Source organism: Carassius carassius, chromosome 34, assembly GCF_963082965.1.
Source record: "Carassius carassius chromosome 34, fCarCar2.1, whole genome shotgun sequence".
Taxonomy (NCBI): domain Eukaryota; kingdom Metazoa; phylum Chordata; class Actinopteri; order Cypriniformes; family Cyprinidae; genus Carassius; species Carassius carassius.
This window is the reverse complement of record NC_081788.1, coordinates 8,650,036-8,672,303: the sequence shown is the minus strand read 5'-3', so window position 1 is coordinate 8,672,303 and position 22,268 is coordinate 8,650,036. Positions and strand designations below refer to the sequence as shown.

The window sequence follows — 22,268 nt, the reverse complement described above, 5'->3', positions numbered from 1 at the left end:
TGTAATCACTGCTGCAGTCACATGATGTCACCAGCCCCTCCAGCCACGTCACACAGCCCACCTATTTTACTAATTGAATATTTCGTTTTACTCAATGTTACATTCATGTGGTGGGCTTGGAATTATGTTTTATATTTATATTTATAAATACAGTATGATATATTATGACATTTCCTGTTATGTTTGTGTAATGGGCTTGGACTGTTATTTTTTTGTTTCATTTTTTTACTTTCAGTGTTATTTTAATATTATTTATATACTATTACAGTATTTATTAATATTTGAATTAGTTTTTACTTTTACATTTCCAGTTTTCATTTTGGCTCAAAGGTTAGTAATTTTTGTGCTTTTGTCATTTTTATTAGTTTTTTTATTTATTTCTATTTCTATTTTAATTTTTATTTCAGTCTTATTAATTCTATTATATCGACTATTAAATTTTTAGTTTTAGCAATTTTGTGCTTTTGTCATTTTTATTTGTTTTTTTATATTTTCTAATTAGCTTCCTTTTTTCAGTTTAATGTAGTAACTCTGAAGTCTTGTTTGCAGGCAGGCCAGACCAGACTAGAGGCCTTGATAAATGAAAGTGTTATCGTTCGACTGCAGAAGTGGTATTTCTAGTACAAATCTTATGCTTTTGTTTTTACCAGCCTTTATTACAGTTAACAAATACTTTTCTCCTATACAGCTTTGCAAAACAACATTGTGGCGTATGCCAACATTGTGTGAATGAACACCTGCTACCATTCTCAGGCATTAAAGGCTGTTTTATGTGCTTGTGGGTGTTTGAATCACGGTGGAGAAATCCAGAAATGCATTATAATTTTATTCAGCCCGGTAATAGTGCAAACAACACTGTGTAAAGGTCCTAAAGCGGTCATATGATGTTGCTAAAAATAACATTATTTTGTGTAATTGGTGTACTGCAATGTGTTTATGTGGTTTAAGGTTAAAAAAACACATTATTTTGCATATAATGTACATTACTGTTGCTCCTCTATGCCCTGCCTTTCTGAAACATATTGTTTTTTACAAAGCTCATCATTCTGAAAAGTGAGGTGTGCTCTGATTGGCCAGCTATCCAGATCACTGTGATTGACTGAATACCTCAAGCGTGTGACGGAAGTCTTACATCCCTTAACATACTGTGATACCGTGTGTCCCGGCGCAACAAGAGAACCAATAAAACCCATTACAAATGAGACATTTGTAGCATCCAACGACGGACATAATTACTGAGTATAATGACTTATGCTGTCTTTTTACACGTTGTGTTGCATATCGCGCTGCATAAACATAAAACCATGTCTGCATTTATGATCAGAGGAATGACAAACAACAAGTGCTACTCTACACTGCTCAAAACTCACTTTTGAATCAATTGGCAAATTATTTAGATATGACATTGTAGGCCACTCTCCCAGGAAACAGTCCTTGTCCTTTGCAAAATGCGCTGCACACATCTGAATGTTTGGGTTGGACTGTTCTGGAACAGTGTTGTAAATACAACTTAACCATTGATTTCTAGTCATGTCCTTTTTTGCGAGGCCAAACAAAGTAGCTTCACTTCCACAACGAAATTCAAAGATGAATGTCATATTGGCTAAAGCAACAAATCTATGTGCCTCTATGTATTTGACAGTTGTTTGGAATATCGATGCATAATATAATGAGTACCTTAAAAGCATCATGTGCCGTGATGTGTACTTTAGAGTACACTAGTGTTTGATGGTGTTGTAATGTCTTCTCCGAGCCACACTACAGCATGTACTTGCGCTCTGATGTGTATTTTAAGAGACACTAGCTCTATGGCCATAATAACAGGGCAGAAGGGCAGGCTGCACACTAGTGGTTACGAGGCCCAGGGCACCGGGTTGGAGCAGGGCTTGTGTTGTGGCCACCTGATGAGTATCTCCCAGCTTCAGCGCAGCCTCTCTGTGGTCTTGAACCCTCATCTCACCCAAGGGTTGAGCAGGGCATGGGGTCAGAGGTCAAATCCTGCCTCGTAACCAAGGTTTTTCAAGTGGGCAACCACATATGAACAACAGAGACAGGAAGAACTGAAAGGGAAGAGCAGTGCTGGACGAAGAAACACTATGAAAACACACTCATAAGAAGGAGACACAGAGCAGTTTGTATGACCACATAAGTGAAATTCGTGAAATTCTGTGCTCAAAAAAAGTATTTTGTCAATGGAGTAGTGATGTATAAAGCAATGGAGTAGTGATGTATAAAGCACCACTCGCACAAAGTCACTTTCAAACTAAGCAGTTCTCTTTTGGGTCAGCAGCTTAATTGCATGACTATACTTGAACCTCTTGCGATGTCTGTGTGGGGGATATCTTTCGCTTTCACGCAAAATTCCCAATCGAGTTAATTCCTGTTTAAACTGAATTTGGATTTCCGCCTGTGATGTGCCAAACAATGGTAAATGTGACTTTAGATTTATCTTTGTTAAACTGTGGTTATTTGAGTTGTGCTGCACTAGTTTCTGTGAAGAACAGCGAGAATATTTGGGAGTATATTAACTCTGGCTTTTGTTTGTTTGTGTAATGTACTCTGTAATCTGTAAGATGATGTCCTTCCACTAAATCTTTAAAATAAAAAACATTGTTTCCTCTTTCTGGCAGAATAGGTTTAAATAAACAAATTAAATCACATTCGCTGACTCATAATGAACAGATAAAGGAGGCAAGTGTTTAATCCTGTTTTCCAAGGGGAAATTCCAAGGATTTCTTAAAGGAATAGTTCACCCCAAAAAACAAATACAAATAAAAAAATCTGAAGGCAGTTGCTATTAGATGCTATTTACAAGTGTCTTTGCACTGTGTAAATAGTGTTATCAAGTATTTTTACCAGTGTTATTTTAGTTATTTACTTATTTTTTTGTTTTTGTTCACATTTAAAATTTGATTTGATTTTTATATTTTCTGTTTTCACTTTAATTTTAAAGTTTAATGATTCAGATGTATTTTTGTCATTTTGTGAAGTTTTAGTTATTAGTTTGAGTTATTTTAGAACTTCAGTTTAAAGTAAATAAAAATGAGCTGAAATAAAATAGATTTAATTTTTATATATACAGTATTTAAAATTTTTCTATATGTATATCTAAAGTGCCCCTATTATGCCTTTTTGACTATTACCGTTCATGCAGTGTGTCATGTAGCTGTATGTGAACATAAACTATCTGCAAAGTTGTGAAGCCCACAGTGCACGATAGATAAAATTATTGTCAGTCAATAAAAAGTCGACTCACAATCACCGAAACGAGTCGTCAAGAATTTGAATCTTATTCTGTTACGGCTCTATGTTACAAAGTAAAACATTAGCATATTGTCCCCCGCGTTTTAGGTCGCCAACTTGCCTGTCCACAAACAGTAAAATTTCTGTGTGGTTAACATTATTTAGAGAAAGTGCTGTATCCTACGCTGTGAAAGTAAATTTGATTGATCACATCTCATAATTACCACTATCTTGTCAACACTTGACACTTACCACTGAGAAATGTCCTGCTACCATCGTGCTTGAGAAACAGTATCATGTCAATCAGCCAGTTCAGCCATTTCATCATCAGACTCCGGTTCGAGTTGGTAAGCTACAATCCATAACATCTTTTCTATCTATTGAGAAGTCTCCAGGGGTCTCATTTATAAACGTTGCATACGCACAAAATGGGGATAATATATGGGTACGCAATTTTCCACACATATCGTGATTTATTAAAAATAAACTTGCCGTAAATAAGGATGCACTGTACGGATAAAGCATGCGTATGAACTCTTTTTCATGGAGTGAGAAAATTAATGAAGTAATGAAGTTTTAATGACAGCGAGGAGTGCTATAGGTGCACAATAATTAATCTTTAAACTAAACTACAAATCACATGTTATGAGAAATATTTTGGCGAGAACAATGATCGATGATGCGCATTTGATGCGATATTATGGTGGATTACTGTACAACCACAGCTGCACGGAGGTGTTAAAGGGGTGGTTCGGGATTTTTGACATCGGACCTCATTTTTAAGTCAGCCTGGTTGTTATTCATCAGTGGAAACATTTAAAAAAAAAAATTATCCAGTCTTTATATTTGGATATATAGCCGATGCTAGGCTAGCACGAGTCAATGGGTATATGTTAGCCAGCCATTAAAAACCGTTTTACCCGCTCCACAGTGCACCAAACGCAAATCAATTATAACACTAGACTATCGATGCAAATGTCCGTTGATAGAATAATGTTAGAAATCAAACTTACCTTTCATCACATTGCATTAGTTATAATTTGTTCCCTGTAATCATAAGCCTTGTCGACAGCAGCAGCGGAGTGATATTGATTACCTAGGCAACCGAGTGAGCCGGTCCACACATGACGCAAGTGTATTTACCTGACGCTGGCACACTGATTATCACTAACATCACATAGCAGCGGCTGAGAAACTAGTTCCTTTAGGATCATTGAGATGAAAGGTAAGTTTGCTTTCTAACATTATTCTCTCAACGGACATTTGCATCGATAGTCTAGTGTTATAATGGATTTACGTTTGGTGCACTGTGGAGTGGGTAAAACGGTTTTTAATGGCTGGCTAACATATACCCATTGACACGCGCTAGCCTAGCATCGGCCAACTATCCAAATATAAGGACTGGATAATTTTAAAAAAAAAATGTCTCCACTGATGAATAACAACCAGGCTGACCTAAAAATGAGGTCCGATGTCAAAAATCCCGAACCACCCCTTTAATGTCATGTAAATCTCTACAACATTATGAAAAATTTCACTATATTTAAAGGACATAACTAGGAGAAAACGGTAAGATTTACATGTTTCCTTTTTACAATACTTTGTCAGTGATGTGCCGAATCAGACAATACACCGCAATAAACATGAGCTTATCTGTTCTACTAAAAGAGACATTTGGAATCCATTTGCAGTATTTTATTAAGAGAATGGCCAGACAGGCAGTAATTAAGTATGTCAAGGAATATCCAGAATCAGTATCAGTACTAAGCAGAGTTCGGGGCAGGCGGCAGAGAATCACAGGCAGAAACACAATCCAAAATCAAACACGGAAAGAACAAACACTAGGGAAATGCTCGGAAATGCTAGACAGGGCTAAACAAGACTTCGCAATCATTGAGAGTCCAAACACAGTATCTACAGGGGAGTGGTAATGAGGAACACCTGGTGGTGATTAGCCCTATGCATGGGATTCTGGGAAATGGAGTTGGAAATGGGAATGGACAAAATGCCAGAGTCCTGAGTGGAGTGCCCTCTACTGGAGTTCAAGGGCACTCCAGCTGACGATCGTGACATAGCCCCACAGCTGAGCAGTTGAGACAGAACTCTCAACTGGGGTTTCAACGCTGTCCTCTGTCTCTACCACAGTGAAAAGAGAGTCACATAACATCAGTGCATAGTCCATGAGGTCCCTTAAACTGCCATTAAACTCACCTCTAGGTAACCATGACTTAATTGGGTCATTAAGTCAGAAACGAAACAAGTCCTTAAACAAAATTTCGTCATAGAGTGGTACTTGATAAGATAACTCACAGAACTGTTGAACATACTCTTCAGTAGATAGACCTCCTTGACGAAGGTGCAATAGCTGATCTACTGGGTCAATGATAGAGCTGGATAGTTGACACGCTGAAGTGAACCTAGAAGTGGGAACAGACCTAGAAATCAGTTACGAGAGGATACCGGGCTACTGGATCATGGTATGTCAAAGTCTTCTGTAATGTGGAGTCCGAGACGTTCGGATCCATTTGCAGTATTTTATTAAGAGAATGGTCAGACAGGCAGTAATCAGAGCACAGTGTCAAGTATGTCAAGGAATATCCAGAATCAGTATCAGTACCAGGCAGAGGTCGGGGCAGGCGGCAGAGAATCACAGGCGGTAACACAATCCAAAATCAAACACGGAAAGAACAAACACTAGGAAAACGCTCGGAAATGATAGATGGAGCTAAACAAGACTTCGCAATCACTGAGAGTCCAAACTAAGTTTATATAGGGGAGTGGTAATGGGGAACACCTGGTGATGATTAGCCCTAAGCATGGGATTCTGGGAAATGGAGTTGGAAATGGGAATGGACACAAAATACCAGAGTCCTGAGTGGAGTGCCCTCTACTAGAGTTCATGGTCACTCCAGCTGACGATCGTGACAGCACAAATCGTTTATTAATCATTTAGAAATGAGGTAAAATTAAATCTATTTGTTTTTTGACCTTGCATGCATGTAAACATGTTTTAGGAGACTCATAAAACAATATTAGCGACTTTAAAAATGACATAATGTGGCAGTTTAATTTTTACTTTAGTTTATTTTATAAAACATTTAAGAGGGCACTATTACTATTATTATTATTTTTTTAAATTTTAATAAACTCTGAAACTGTTAAAGTTCTGTTGAATTCAGTTGATTATTAAAATGTAATTAGAAAATTAAAATATAATCTAGAAAAATTTAAATGGAAAATGTGGAATTTGGGTGGAAATAAAAAACTTACAGAAAGTCATTGTGTGATTTCAGAAAACTTGAGATCTAAAACACAAGTTCCCTGTCAAGGGAACTTCAAACTGCGTCCTCTAGGGGTCGCTTTGGGGAACACCTCGTCGTGACCCGTGTCTGAAGCATACTTTGAAAAACGCCAACATGTTGGCCGACGACAGCCTCTGACGTCACTACAGGCGCGACTATAAATACGCGCCAGTAGGACCCGTCACTTATCTTCTTCGTCTTCATTGACTGTTTTGTTTGAAGTGTGCATCTGAGAAACAGGCCAAAACAGTAAGAACGATCTATCATTGTTATCATGGCATCCACTAGCAAGGCGTTTAAACAGTATGTGCATCCGTGTCAGCGTTATCTGACACCTGATGACACACACAGTCTTTGCGTCTCATGTTTGGGCGAAGAGCACACGCGCAATGTCCTTGAGGGGGCAATCTGCGTGCACTGCGAGCGTTTTTCTGTGAAAAAGCTCCGCTCTCGTTTGTCTCTCTTTTCGAGGAAAGAGGGACAGCCATCTGGTTCCCGCGGCTCAGGATCCGCCGTTGCCGAGGCACGGAAGAGAATGAGCTCGTGGGGATCACAGGTGGATCTCGCTGAGGAGTGTAGAGTGGGACTTTTCCTTTCACACTCTTTGGCGGCAAACGAGAGTGAACTTCAGGAGGAAGATGCGTTGTCATTAACCCATTCTGATACTGAAGTTAGTGCTCTGCTGGGTTCTACCCAGAAAGAGCAGGAGATGTCTGAGAGTGGCGAAGAAGCTGAGGCTGAACCTTCTCAATCCTCCTGCCCTGCGTATGGGGAGCTGTTAGAGGTTATGGATCGCGCCACAGCAAAATTAGACTTGTCATGGAAGCGTGCCAGAAAAGTGATGTTGCGAGGTCGCCTCGATGAGCGTTATTTGTCTGACCATAGCTTTCCAGCCCAGGTGAGCCTTCCATTCTTGCCTGACTTACATGCAGAAGTCTAAAAGGAATGGAAGAGGCGGTTTTCCTCTCGCATCCATCGGTTTCAGCATACGAGTTATGCTAATATCGAGGGCATGCATGAAATCGGCTATGAGAGGATGCCTCCTGTAGAAGAGACACTGGCTAGATATCTCTCTGTGGGGGAAACATCCTCTCTTAAATCTCCCTCTTTGCCATCTAAGCCCCTCCAGGATACATCCCGCTTAAATGGTAAATCATACGCAGCAGCAGGTCAGGCTGTGGCTTTGTTGCACAAGATGGCAGTGCTTCAGGCTTACCAGGCTGACCTGCTGAAGGACCTGGATACAGACGAGGGCCTTTCAGCTGACCAGGTAGCCGAGCTGTGCCATGGGTAGGTCTATGGCGGCCATGGTGGTAACGGAGAGACATATGTGGGTGAACCTGGCAGACATCGGGAGGGAAGAAAGGGGGTTTCTTCTCGATGCTCTGGTCTTTTCGGTACCTCCGTCTAAAAGTTCAGGGAGGCAAGGGCGCGCTCAGCTGCCTTTAAATCCTTCATTCCACGAAGGTCCAGGTCTGAGCCCGAACAACAAAGGGGTCCTGGCCCATCTCGATCTGAGGATCGAAGACGGGCACAGAAGGCTAGTGTCACGGCTCGCGCTCCTCCCCCGCCTAAGGGCAGGGGCAAGAGGAATCGCGGGTCACGAAGAGGTAAGCAGGGTCTGAGGGATGGGATTCAGACGAGGCAGCGTTCTCGTCCGGATCGGAGCGATACCTAGTAGTTACTCACTTCCTTTGGATGTTTTTAATTTCTGCTTTTATCCTCCCCTGCCTAATTCCCCTGTAACCACCGGCTCTCCACCTTATTTTTCGAGGTTAGGTGGAAAATTTCTCTCATAACAGTCTCCTATGCTGGACCTATGATGTTTTTGGTTGGTCCTATATTCATAGTAACCACCTTACTGATGGTCCGGACCAAAAGGGGGTGCCCCGTGAGCGGGACTCCAGTACAGGAGGGTGGGTGAGTATGTAACCCTTTCTTTATCTTCTTATGGGTGTTATATTGCTGATGGTTATATGTCTACTAACAAACTCTGTGAGTTTCCTTTACAGTGCTCAGTTCCGGCCTCGTGCTCTGGTATTAGGTGGCCAAGATCACAGGCTTTCGGCAGGAGCCTGGCTGATCACCAGAACTGGCACAGCTCTGCAGGGAATTTCATGGATGTCCGGCCAGGTCACCCTAATGGGCCTCCTGGCCGCTTGGCGCATTTGGCGGGATGTCCGGCCAGGTCACCCTGAGGGGCCTCCTGGCCGCTTAGCGATGTCCAATGGGAAGGTGGAGGTGGTAGTTACGGAAGTCTTTCTGTATGTACTGCCTCAGGTGATGCTCCCCTTGCTTGAGGTTTGGAAAATTGGAGCTGGCCTCTCCCGTGCGATCCAGCGCAATGCCTAGGAACCTTTCAGTACACACGCTAAGCCTGTGTACTTTCTCAAAACCACATGGTGGTAAGTGTTCACGCAAGACTCTGCGCACTTTCTGAAATCCACTTAAGTGGTAAGTGTGCACGCAAGACTCTGCGCACTTTCTGAAATCCTGTACAGTAGGGGTTACGCGCTCCGCTTCGTTCCCTTTCTTAAGATGATTAGCCCTGGGTTCCTTGGGCTTCATTCAGCCAGTGTGTATTTGTTATACACCTCAAACATCGCTTCCCACAACATGAGGAGCTGTTTGGGCAATTCTCGTGGTAGTTTAGCAGCGCTCCCCTTTTTCCAAAAAAAAAAAAAAAAAAAAAAAGGGTCGCCTATGAGCGTGCTACTCTGAGCTCGGAGTCCTCTTCTCATATGAGACTGAATGCTCGTTTTTTTCACCAGAGCGCTCCAGTACTACATACTGTTTTTGAGATGCACGGTGAGAGCAGACATCCTGTTGAGGCAGGGGCTTAGGCTCGGGGAATGGCGCCTTCGCACCAAGGTGATGAAGCAGAGTTGGAGAGGTTGGCCAGACTTGGGTGGATCTGTGTGCGCTCTCGAGAGAGCATCGCACTATCCCCTCTGTTTTCCTCTGACTCATCCAGCTCCACTGGGGCTGGACGCCATGGTACAGGTGTGGCCGAAGCTTCATCTGTACATTTCTTCCTCCAATTGCTCTGCTCCCGGGCCATTCCATCTATGAGCTGCTCTATCAGAGTGCCACAAGAGCCCCTCCTTAGAACAGTATTTGTAAATCCATGCTATGGTAAGTGTGCACGTGAAGTCTTTGCACACTTTCTGAAATCCACACTGTGGTAAGTTCGCACGCTAGTACTCTGCGTTCTTTCTAAAATCCTATATTTTACGAGACACTGCGTCCTCTAGCTCCCTGCCATGCTTCGGACGCAAGCTTCACGAAGAAGATAAGTGACGTGTCCTACTGGCGCGTATTTATAGTCGCGCTAGTAGTGACGTCAGAGGCTGTCGCCAGCCAACACATTGGCATTTTTCAAAGTATGCTTCAGACACGGGTCACGACAAGGTGTTCCCCAAAGCGACCCCTAGAGGACGCAGTGTCTCGTTCCCTCTCAGGGAACCATGGTTACATTCGTAACCTGAGACGTTATTTATAGTATAGTTGTGTTTTGAATTTTTTTTTTATTTATTTCTTGACAACCATTGCCCCGTTTCCACTTCAGGAACTTTACCCAGGAACTAGGGACTTTGGCCTGGTACTCGGTGTGTTTCCACCGCAAGAACCAGGAACTAAATAAAGTTCCGGGTAAAAAAATGCCCCTCAGAAAGTCCCTGCTGGCGAGGTTTTTCAAAGTTCCAGGACTTTCGGGGGCGGGGCTTGGGTGCTAAACATCCTGATTGGTTGAGTTCACGCAGCATTGGTTGGGTTCAACTACCATTTATTGTGTCATGAAATGTAATTTTTAAAGTATTTCAGGCGAGTATGTCGTTGTTTAAAACTCAAATCTGTGGTTTATTTATAAAGACAGCGCCTATTTAAAAATGTGTTTTGCCGATCTCGGAGAAGTGAGCTCCACACGATCAGTGAGAGATCCGTGATCATGTATCCGCCGAGAGCAGCCTCACCTCTGCTAGACCTGCTGATATGTGCCGCTGGCTTTGATGTCTCTTTAGCGGTTAAACATAAAATATAATTTGTTTTGGGTAAACCTAACAGGTTATCTTTGGTCTGTATTCAATTTATCTATATGTTAAAATGAAAATAAAAAGGCAAATGTATATAATATTTCGTTTCATTGTAATGGCTGTATATATACACATATCCCTGAACTAAGTACATTTCTGCAGCTGTTATTATGTTTAAATGAAAACGAAAGGAGGCAGTGGTATTTGATATCCTATTTTGTTTTATTGTAAATATACAGAGAGGAAAGTTGCCATAGCCATGGTTAGCTGCTGTTTGCAGATTTACCGGATTTGCGTCGTCGCGGACATTACACTCCCGAGTCGAATGCACAAAGTCTGAACTATCGAGGATGCACGTCCAAAATCAGCATACTTCGTATTGAGAAACGCGCGCAGACCTACGTCACCAGACTATTTGCCTAATCTTTGCCTAATCATTTATTTATTTACTTATTTTACCGTATTTTCTTAATACATATTCCTGGTCTTCCTAGATATGCAACATGTATATATATGTTATGATATCTATAGTATAATAGTATAAAAGTAATATACACTACCATTCAAACATTTGGGGTCTAAGAAATTTAAAGGGGTATTAAGAAATTAGTACTTTATTCAGCAAGGATACATTGATCCAATGTGACAAGTAGAGACATTTATAAAGTTACAAATAGTTCTTAATAGTCTATTTCAGATAAATTATATTCTTTTGCACAAAGTCTGAACTATCGTCCAAAATCAGCATACTTCGTATTGAGAAACGCGCGCAGACCTACGTCACCAGACTATTTGCCTAATCTTCCCGGTACTTTACACCGCGTTGAAAACGCAGAAAGCAACAGGTCTGGGGGGAAAAAAGTTCCTGGGAAAAAAAGTTCCTGGTACAAATGTTCCGGGTTATTTCGGTGAAACGCGGCACATGATGACTATGACATGAAATGTGCTGCAAAATGTCTTCAGAATTTTTGATTTCACTAAATAAATAAGGGCAGAATTGTGATTCAGGTGAAATGTTCCTCTAATGACATCACTGTATTTCCTCTGCTCTGTTTTCTTCTAACCACCCAGCATGGACATTTCTAGATCACAGCAATTAAGTGCAATAGGAAGTTCACCTAATTTCAGAACCCTGAGCAAAATCAAAAGCCTTTTTGAAAAGATTTAGGGGAAGGAAGTGAGGGGGACGGGCCCTATCTTTAACAGGAAATGCCATGTTTAAGCGAGAGGCCTGTTTTGGTGACCCAACGCTGCCTTGTAATTGGCTGGAAGGGAAGCAGAGTGGAGGAAGAGGACTTTAGGAGGATAATTATTGCTGTCTGCATGAGACAGGAGAGTGATGGAGAGATAGAGAGATGAACAGATAGAACAACCGCACAGAGGGAAGGAAGTCAGATGGTGCAAAGGAGGATCTCCTGGGAGTTGTGGGAGGGATGAGGTCACCCGCCAAGTGTGCGCCAAAATACTGGGGTTTCCATGCCAACCAGACAATCGCAGTCCCATGAGCATGTGCACTCTGAGCCCGTAGATTGGGCATGTATGCATGTTTTGAATGTTACGGGTGTTTGGTGTGCGTGAGAGTATAGAGTATACACTGCTCTGATAATGAGCGGGGGAAAAACCATTTACATAGTAGCTCTTGAAGTTATCATAAAATCTGCTGTTGACCCCATTTATTTATTTACTTATTTTACCGTATTTTCTTAATACATATTCCTGGTCTTCCTAGATATGCAACATGTATATATATGTTATGATATCTATAGTATAATAGTATAAAAGTAATATACACTACCATTCAAACATTTGGGGTCTAAGAAATTTAAAGGGGTATTAAGAAATTAGTACTTTATTCAGCAAGGATACATTGATCCAACGTGACAAGTAGAGACATTTATAAAGTTACAAATAGTTCTTAATAGTCTATTTCAGATAAATTATATTCTTTTGAACTTTCTATTAATCAGAATTCATTTGAACTACTCATTTTATATATATATATATATATATATATATATATATATATATATATATATATATATTTGACATACACATACATTCTAAGAATATGACTAATAGTGGTAATTAAACAGCTTATAAGGTAAGGCTATTAAATAGCAGTCCCAAACTAGTTTTCATTAAAACAATTATAGGGTTAGTTCACTTAAAAATAAAAATGTGCCAATGAATTACTCACCCACAAGGCATCCTAGGTGTATATGATTTTCTTCTTTCGGACGAATCCAGTCAGAGTTATATTAAAAATGGTCTTTGATCTGCCAATTTGTTTAACGGCATTCAGTGGATGTTGCATTCCATTCCATTCATCATAAAAAGTGCCTCATACAGCTTCGGGGGTGAACAAAGGCCCATGAGGATAAACAGCAAAAGGAGAGGTGTGCTTACATTTTCCCTAGCATGCCTGGCTTTAGATTAAGTTTTGTTAAAGATTACATTTTAACAGTGTTATTGAATTATTTCAGTGTTACTAAAGATTAACTTTAAGTTAGCTACTTAGATGGGTAATCTAAATTCAAAAGTGGAGAAAAAGAGCACAACTACATGTCAGATTGATAACACTATATTCAAAATCTCTAATATATAATAAACACACATAAATGTTGTTTTCTCAAAACTACAAACTTGTACAAACATGCCACTTACATATTATTTTAGCCCAGTTTGTGCTGAATACAGACTTTAGCCATTAATGTGTTTATAAGCAACTGAAATAAACACAAATCTGAGGGCATATCAAACTTCCCCAAACCCCCTCAGACCCCACAGGGTTAACCAATATGGGACTGATATTTTTTGCATCCCCAATGAAATTTTGCTGTGCACACCTGTAGCTGAGATATGGGTCCTGTGTAATGCATTCTTCCAGTAGTCTTTATGTAAGGTGGGTTTGTGTGTGTGGTTCAGTAAGAGGTGGGGGTTTTACACGCTTAGATTGGTTCCTCCTGTGCTTCATGAGGTAATGTAACAAGCTCAGTTTGACACGGTTAAAATGACCTGCATGTTTTAGGATGTGTGTGTTTGCCTGTGCGATGACAGCAATGAAACTCTCTTCATTCAGTTTTATAATGGTTAATGAGAGACAGAGATGTGGAATGTGCAGTGAATGTTTTAAGGGGCTTAGTGCGCATTCAAGACCCCTCTTGTGTCCACTACCCATTATAGAAGTTCCACAAACCTTTTTACTTTCTCTTTTGTCACAATTTTTACTTCTCCTCCTTCTCTTTGGCACATAATCTGCAATGATGCATTTTCCAGGAATGGTGGTTTGCTCCCTCTTTAAAGTCCAAATGGGCTGCATACTGCAATTCACATCTTCTCCTTTCATAGTTTTTCTTTTCTAGTTTCGTACATTTTTTGGTTCTTATCATTTTGATTCTTTTAGCTTTTGGCGTCCCTTACAAATGTGTTCCATTCTTGCATCTATATTTTTTTCTTGGTCTCTATCCCTCGATCCATCACATACTCGTGAACACACAAAAACCCCTTTCATCTTTCATTCACAGATATGTGTCTGATCCCCAGAGCTGTACAGGCTGTGCTCCCAAACCCAACCACGCCTCCCCCAACAGCCCGAGAGGGGAATCAGAAAGAACCAAAATGCAGGAGATAAAAGAGAAGAAACACTAAGAAAAGATTTAATTAACATTCTGAAATTCTTCAGTCAAACACCCACCTTCCAACAAACAGACACTGAACTGAACATGGGATATAAAGGCATCATTTACACACGTCAAGTTAGTCCGTTTCAGTCTGTTGTTGATAATAATGGTTAAGTGTGTAATTTTGATGCTAAAATGCTTTTTACGATCCTAGATAGAAGTACACCAATTATTGGCTAATTTTATATAGATAGATATACTATTATAGTACTTATTTATATTTTGAATTAGCCTTTATTTTTATATTTTCAGTTAACAGTGTAGTTGTAATAATTTTGTTATGTGCTTTTGTTATTTTATTCGTTTTTTTAAATGTTTTATTTTTTTGTTTTAGTGTTTGTAGTTTTAGTACTTCAACAACAAGGCAACATTTCTAATTTCTAAGTTTTTATTAGCTTAGGTTTTTCATTTAATATTTATATTTTATTTGAACTTTATGTCAGTCAATGAAAACAATTTTTAATAGTTTTAGTTAACACCTAATGAGAGTTGTGGCTAATTAAATTTAAATTCACATTTAATTTATTTGGTTTGGGAAACCTGTTTGCAAACTGTCATTATTCTTGCAGTTCTGGTTTATGGTGAAGATATTGTTTCATCCGAGAGACTCAAATATTCTGAATCAGTTCACTAAAAAGCTTGAATTAACCATTTTTTAATTACATTCAATTGTGCTTCAGTAAAAACTTTTTTTTATTATTATTGTTTTCTTGAATTGATGCCAATGCATTTCCCAAGAAAATTATTTCTATTGACTCTTAAAGAGATAAGAAAAGGTAAAGTTAGGACCCATGGGAATTGAAGAGTACAGGACTTCTGAAAAATTCTGCTTTTGCCTTTTTTTTTCAACTCTCGATTGATCAGGGTGCAGATTTTGGTTGTGTAGTCTTCACTGTCGCTTAATAAGCTAGAACTTTGCCCGGGCAGCATATAGCTCTTTATATCAGGGCTGTTCTTATCATGAGGATGTTCATAACTTTATATTGTCAAAATTGACTAAACAAAATGAACATCCTATCATCATGTAGTCAAGATGTTTCAAACCTGTATGAATTTCTTTCTTTTGTTGAACACAAAAGAAGACATTTTAAAGAACGTTGTTATCCAAACAGTTGCTGATAGCCATTGACTTCCATAGTATGGAAAATATGATGGAAGTCAATGAGGCCCAGCACTTGTTTGTTTAAGAACATTCCACAAAAACTTTTCGGGTTAATTATCCCTATATATATATATATATATACACACACACACACACACACACACACACAATCACTGGCCACTTTATTAGGTAGTACTTTGCTAGTACTGGGTTGGACCCCCTTTTGCCTTCAGAGCTGCCTTAATTCTTCATGGCATAGATTCAACAAGGTGTTGGAAACATTCCTCAGAGATTTTGGTCCATATTTACATGATAGTATCAGAGTTGCTGCAGATTTGTGGGCAGCACATCCATGATGGGAATCTCCCGTTCCTCCACATCCCAAATCTGCTCTACTGGATTGAGATCTGGTGACTGTGGAGGCCATTTGTGTAAAGTGAACTCTTTGTCATGTTCAAGAAACCAGTCTGAGATGATTTGAGCTTTGTGACATGGTGCATTATCCTGCTGGAAGTAGCCATCAGAAGATGTGTACACTGTAGTCATAAAGGAATGGACATGGTCAGTAACAGTCCTCAGGTAGACTGTGGTGTTTAAATGATGCTCAATTGGTACTAAGGGGCCCAAAGTCTGCCAAGAAAACATCCCCCAAACCATTACACCAGCACCAGCCTGAACTGTTGAGACAAGGGAGGATGGATCCATGCTTTCATGTTTTTTACGGCAAATTTTGACACTATCATCTGAATGTCACAGCAGAGATCTAGACTCATCACACCAGGCAACATTTTTCCAATCTTCTATTGCCCAGTTTTGGTGAGCCGGTGTGAATTGTAGCCTCTGTTTTCTGTTCTTAGCTGACAGGAGTGGCACCAGGTGTGGTCTTCTGCTGCTGTAGCCCATCAGTTTCGGGGTTCAACATGTTGTGCATTCAGAGATGGTATTCTGCATACCTGTAACAAGTGGTTATTTGAGTTACTGTTGTCTTTCTATCATCTCTAAACAATCTGCCCATTCTCCTCTGACAGCAATGAGGCATTTTTGTCCACACAACTGCCGCTCACTGGATATTTTCTCTTTTTCAGACCATTCTCTTTAAAACCTAGAGATGGTTGTGCATGAAAATCCCAGTACATCAGCAGTTTTTGAAATACTCAGAGCAGCCTGTCTGGCACCAGCAACCATTCCACGTTCAAAGTCACTTAAATTCCCTTTCTTCCCTATTCTGATGCTCGGATTAAATTTCAGCAAGTCGTCTTCATCTAGATAACGAGTTGCTGCCATGTGTGTGTGTGTGTGTGTGTGTGTGTGTTTGTGTGTGTATCTATATATATATATATATATATATATATATATATATATATATATATATATATATATAGGTCAGTAATTTTATTTTTGAAAGAAACAATAATTTTATTGATCAAGGAAGCATTACATTTATCCATAAATCACAGTAAAAATATTTATAATATTTCAAAAGATTTATGTTTCAAATAAATGCTGTTCTATTTAACCTTTATTCATCTAAGATGAATCCAGATAAAATAAAATTTAAAATGTATTTAAATAGAAAACAGTCATTTAAAATAAAATTTCACAATATAGCTGATTTTACTGTATTTCTTTCAAAATTGTCAATGGTGTTCTTTGAAAATACAGTTAACGGTTTTCTTTGTGTGTGTGTGTGTGTGTTCTCAGTCTATGAGTCCTGCTGTTCCCCCACATGCCCCATGTTTAGAGGACGAGGACTGTTACGAGGTAGCAGAACCGTTTGTTCTGGCCAGTCAGTCTACAGGTCAGTGTGACTACTATAAGACATAACAGCTCATTTTTTAAAGGGATAGTTCACCCAAAAATGAAATTCTGTCATTTGCTCACCTCATATCATTCCAAACCTCCCTACTTAATTTCTTATATAGGACGCGAGACAATTCAGCAGTTTAATGAAACAACTGACATCCACATGTAATGCTAAATACCTGTCTTTGCCTCAGATAAGGTGGATTCAGACAGCAGTCACTACGAGTCGTATGGTGAGGAGGATGATGAAGAGTTTGTGAAGGACAGAGCTCACTACATCCAGTGGAGCTCCTCTCAGCCGTGTTTAAGACCCGTGCCAGAGTCACGCATCTGCGGCTACCTCTGGAAGAAGAAGTGGCTGGGTCAGTGGACGCGCCAGCTCTTCATTATTAAGCAAAACTCACTACTGGTAAGAGGTTTCATATGACTCTTTTCCAAACGGCTTTGCATTTTTGTCTACACATTCATGTGCTCTTAGGTAGTACGTTATACATCCAGTTAAAATCATGCTACAAAGTATGCATGACACAAATTGAGTATTTGAAGGTTTTAATACACCGACGTGTCACATCTGTCTTTCAGAGCAATATCAAATCTTTAAAAAATGTTTTGAAGTGACAGTATAACAGGAAAAGTCAGAAACCAGCTTTTTTTCTGTTTTTGTATTTGGTGTAATTTGATGATATTGATGATAATTAAAAGTGTGTTGTTGTTGTTTTTTTTAAACTGTACTTGCAGATAATATGATTTCAAATTAAAGAAAAGGCCACCTTAATGTACTGAAATTATTTTGATGTTGACTAACATACTTCAGCACATGTAAAGTATTTGATTATATTTTTAACTGTAGTGTTATTAAAGTTAACATAAATCAATGCAACTTGATCCTTACCAGTGTATAATTACAAATATATTTAAATGCATGGCATACAAATTTCGATAGAAATGACACTGAAGTATATTACAATAAATGCTTATTAGTACATTCAGCAGTACACTTTAACCATATTTCAACAGACAATAAAACTAATTATAAAATTACTTAAGTAATTAAGTTCAATTTAAGTGGGTAAAAAAGCACTAATGAAAATAACATTTTAATTATGAAGTATTATCATTTAATTGTAACTAAAATGCAGTTAAATGTCTGAAAACATTACTTTGACTTCACAATTAAGTATTATTTTTGAAAGTATATTCATCCCTAATAAATACTCTTTTAAGTAACTGTACAGTATATTATATATATTTTCCCCTGGTAGTGTTTTAAGTGTGCTAAAGACCTGCAGCCACTGCTGGAGCTAAACCTCACGGGTTGCTACGTGGTCTACAAGTCCAATCACAGTAAGAAGATGCAGCACCAGCTGAAGGTGGTGGCCGGTGCTGAAACCATTATCTTGGGCTTCCATAGCAGCACGCAGGCCGAAGAGTGGAGGAAGGTCTGACCAATCTAAACACACTTACAATTATCTTAAACTGAAAGGGATAGTTCACCCCGAAATGCAATATTTGTCATCATTTACTCATCCTAAAGTTGTTCCAAACCTGTATGGCTTGCTTTCCTCTGCTGAACACAAAAGAAGATACATGTATTTTGAAGAATGATAGTAACCAAACAGTTGACGGTAGCCATTGACTTCAATAGTATGGAAAAAATACAATGGAGAAAGTTATAAAGAAAATTCATACAGGTTTGGAACAACTTGAGTAAATTATGACAAAATTTTCATTTTTGGGTAAACTATACCTTTAAACTTGTGATTAAATGGAAGTAGCGACAGAACTTTTCTTCCTTGTTGTTTTGTACATTACTGTAATGATTAATGTACGGTGAGACTTGTCTCTATGCATTGTTTGTAATGTGGCTTTACACTCAAAAACAAATTTACGTGAGCTCAAAACATTTTTTTAAATCAAACAAATGCACAGATATGTTATTGTTTACAATAAGATCTATAACATGCATTTAAAAAATAGACAATGTGTATTTTTATTTCATTATTACTTTAACCTGTAAATAACCTGATGTGCTTTTTTTTCTTTTTCTTTTCTTTTTTTTTTTGTATGTCTTATTTGTAGATAATAGAAGAAGTGAGCGGCTCCTCTTATTATGAGCCTGAATCCCAAAGCTCTTCATCCATCCTGAGGAGCGAGAGGCTGGACTCTTGCAGGGTAAATCATGCCAGCTTCTGCTTTCTATGTTAACAACATTATCAATTGCAATGGACACAGCAAGAGAGTAACAGCATAACTTCATTTCTCTGAATGAGATGTTACAGATGTCACATCCATTCCACAGAGTATCTTTCATGAATTTCCTGATGACCTGAGCCATGTACTAAATTTATTAACACAAAGTCTTGTGTTCCATCCTAAGCTAATTTGTAGATAAAGGACTGATTACCTGTCCTGGAGAACATTTTAGGCTTTCTAATGTCTTTTAGTGAGTTCTTACAATATCTCTTTCTTGCTTTAGTCAAGTACTGTCCTCCATACGGACTCGGATGAAGAGAAAATCTCAAGTCTTCCATCTGCAGTTAGGATTGTGGAAATCAAAGACAAAGACCTAGGTGAGCAGGCATACTTGCATTTGCAACTAAGGAGGTTGTAAGAAAAAAGGGCCTAGTGGTTAGGCATTCAGCTGTGGTGCACATGCAGGACATGTGGGTTTGAGTCTTGCTTGCAACATTTCTCAATGAAAGCTCAAAAATGAAAGTTGAAGTAAGTGCATGGCATGAATTTGATTTCTTTAGGGAGTAATTGGATGATGAAAAAACTTCATAAACATCGACAAAAAATTCTGCAGCAGAGCACATTTCAAGTTCCCTACTGGTTACTGTGTTTACTTCCCTTTTGTTCATGTTTTAAACTCTTTATTTATGTTTAAAAATTCCATAAAAGGATTACTTTTTTGCACTTTCAAGTTGCCATCTCAAGTATAAATCTGTTTGTTTATTTTATTTTTTTACTGATTTTTAATGTTACTTTTTTTTTAATTGAAAAATGTTTACTTCTAATTAGTTTTGTAAATATTTTGTTAAACAAATATACACTGAACATAATTATAAATGCAACACTTTTGTTTTTGCCCCCATTTTTCATAAGCTGAAATCAAAGATCTAAGACTTTTTCTATGTACACAAAAGGCCTATCTCTCTGAAATATTGTTCACAAATCTGTCTAAATCTGTGTTAGTGAGCACTTCTCCTTTGCTGAGATACTCCATCCATCTCGCAGGTGTGGCATATCAAGATGCTGATTAGACAGCATGATTATTGCACAGGTGTGCCTTAGGCTGGCCAAAATAAAAGGCCACTCTAAAATGTGCAATTTTACTGTATTGGGTGGTCCGGGGGAGGGGGGGGTGCTTTGCAAAAACCAGTCAGTATCTGGTGTGACCTCCATCTGCCTCACGTAGTGCAACACATCTCCTTCACATAGAGTTGATCAGGTTGTTGATTGTGGCCTGTGGCCTGTTGGTTCACTCCTCTTCAATGGCTGTGCGAGGTTGCTGGATATTGGCAGGAACTGGAACACGCTGTCGTATATACCGATCCAGAGCATCCCAAACATGCTCAATGGGTGATATGTCCAGTGAGTATGCTGGCCATGCTAGAACTGGGATGTTTTCAGCTTCCAGGAATTGTGTACAGATCCTTGCAACATTACCATTTTGCGGGGAAGTCGTGGCCTAATGGTTAGAGAGTCGGACTCCCAATCGAAAGGTTGTGAGTTCGAGTCCCGGGCCGGCAGGAATTGTAGGTGGGGGGAGTGCATGTACAGTGCTCTCTCCACCTTCAATACCACGACTTAGGTGCCCTTGAGCAAGGCATCGAACCCCCAACTGCTCCCCGGGCGCCGCAGCATAAATGGCTGCCCACTGCTCCGGGTGTGTGCTCACAGTGTGTGTGTGTGTTCACTGCTCTGTGTGTGTGCATTTCGGATGGGTTAAATGCAGAGCACAAATTCTGAGTATGGGTCACCATACTTGGCTGAATGTCACTTTACTTCAACATGAGGTGATGGTTGTGGATGAATGTCACAACATTGGGCCTCAGGATCTCGTCACAATATCTCTGTGCATTCAAAATTCCATCAATAAAATGCACCTGTGTTTGTTGTCCATAACATACGCCTGCCCATTCCATAACCTCACCGCCACCATTGGTCACTCGATCCACAACATTGACATCAGCAAACCGATAACCCACACAATGCCATACACGCTGTCTGCCATCTGCCCTTTACAGTGAAAATTCGGGATTCATGCGTGAAGAGAACACCTCGCCAATGTGCCAGATTCCATCAAATGTGCACATTTGCCCACTCAAGTTGGTTACAGCAACGAACTACTGTCAAGTCGAGACCCCGATGAGGACGACAGGCATGAAGATGAGCTTCCCTGAGACGGTTTCTGACAGTTTGTGCAGAAATTCTTTGGTTACACAAACTGATAGTTGCAGCAGCTGTCTGGGTGGCTGGTCCCAGGAGATGGCTTTTAACATTCAATTCACAGGCAACAACTCTGGTGGATATTCCTGCAGTCAGCATACCAATTGCACGCTCCCTCAAAACAACATCTGTGGCATCTGTGGCATAAAACTGCACATTTTAGAGTGGCCTTTTATTGTGACCAGCCTAAGGCACACCTGTGCAATAATCATGCTGTCTAATCAGCATCTTGATATGCCAGACCTGTGAGATGGATGGATTATCTCGGCAAAGGAGAAGTGCTCACTAACACAGATTTAGACAGATTTGTGAAGAATATTTGAGAGAAATAGGCCTTTTGTGTACATAGAAAAAGTCTTAGATCTTTGAGTTCAGCTCATGAAAAATGGGGCAAAATCAAAAGTATTGCGTTTATAAATTTGTTCAGTGTAAATATAATATGCTTGTGTTATGTAATATAATTAAATTATATAAAACATTTGAATTCAAGATGATATTAAAAATTTGACTTTATATTGGCCATCAAAAAATCCATATCAGTTGACCACAAGTTTGGAAGTCAGTTCACTCTTCAGCCATACGGTATTTGCTAGTCCAGAAATCAAAAGCCAACTTCTATCTGAAGTTGGCTGATCTAAAATGGTGATATACCAGA

General features: G+C 39.4%; 1 protein-coding gene across 1 annotated transcript in view; it reads left to right on the top strand.

Annotated features, from left to right (window-relative positions):
* The window catches only part of LOC132115111 (actin filament-associated protein 1-like 2), a 50,531-nt gene that overhangs the window by 17,759 nt on the left and 10,504 nt on the right, over positions 1-22,268 (top strand). The window contains exons 4-8 of the mRNA XM_059523512.1: positions 17,060-17,156; positions 17,356-17,570; positions 18,424-18,600; positions 19,241-19,333; positions 19,638-19,731. Of these exons, the coding sequence (XP_059379495.1) occupies positions 17,060-17,156; positions 17,356-17,570; positions 18,424-18,600; positions 19,241-19,333; positions 19,638-19,731 (676 nt within the window). The remainder of the gene's footprint in view (positions 1-17,059; positions 17,157-17,355; positions 17,571-18,423; positions 18,601-19,240; positions 19,334-19,637; positions 19,732-22,268) is intronic.